Source organism: Eimeria mitis, genomic scaffold, assembly GCF_000499745.2.
Source record: "Eimeria mitis Houghton genomic scaffold, Emh_scaff3383, whole genome shotgun sequence".
Lineage (NCBI taxonomy): Eukaryota > Apicomplexa > Conoidasida > Eucoccidiorida > Eimeriidae > Eimeria > Eimeria mitis.
In genome coordinates this window covers 3,545-3,748 of record NW_013571723.1, presented here as the reverse complement: position 1 = coordinate 3,748, position 204 = coordinate 3,545, and the positions used below count along the sequence as shown (strand labels likewise).

Here is a 204-nt window from a genome sequence, read left to right as displayed (position 1 = left end):
CTGCTGCTGCTGCTGCTGCTGCTGCTGTTGCTGCTGCTGCTGTTGCTGCTGCTGCTGCTGCTGGTTGCTGCGGAGCCAAGGGAGGGGCCTCATCGTCGTCCAGCAGAGGGTTATGCATCTTCCCTTCGGGTGTATATACACCTGAACACTCCTGCTGCTGCTGCTGCTGCTGCTGCTGCTGCTGTTGCTGCTGCTGCTGCTGCC

General features: G+C 61.3%; 1 protein-coding gene across 1 annotated transcript in view; it reads right to left on the bottom strand.

The window, feature by feature from the left end:
• The window catches only part of EMH_0065410 (uncharacterized protein), a gene marked incomplete at both ends in the record, with an annotated part of 2,676 nt that extends 2,583 nt beyond the window's left edge, over positions 1 to 93 (bottom strand). Inside the window, one exon of the mRNA XM_013498379.1 lies at positions 2 to 93. Within this exon, the coding sequence (XP_013353833.1) occupies positions 2 to 93 (92 nt within the window). The remainder of the gene's footprint in view (position 1) is intronic.
• Positions 94 to 204: the final 111 nt, after the last annotated feature.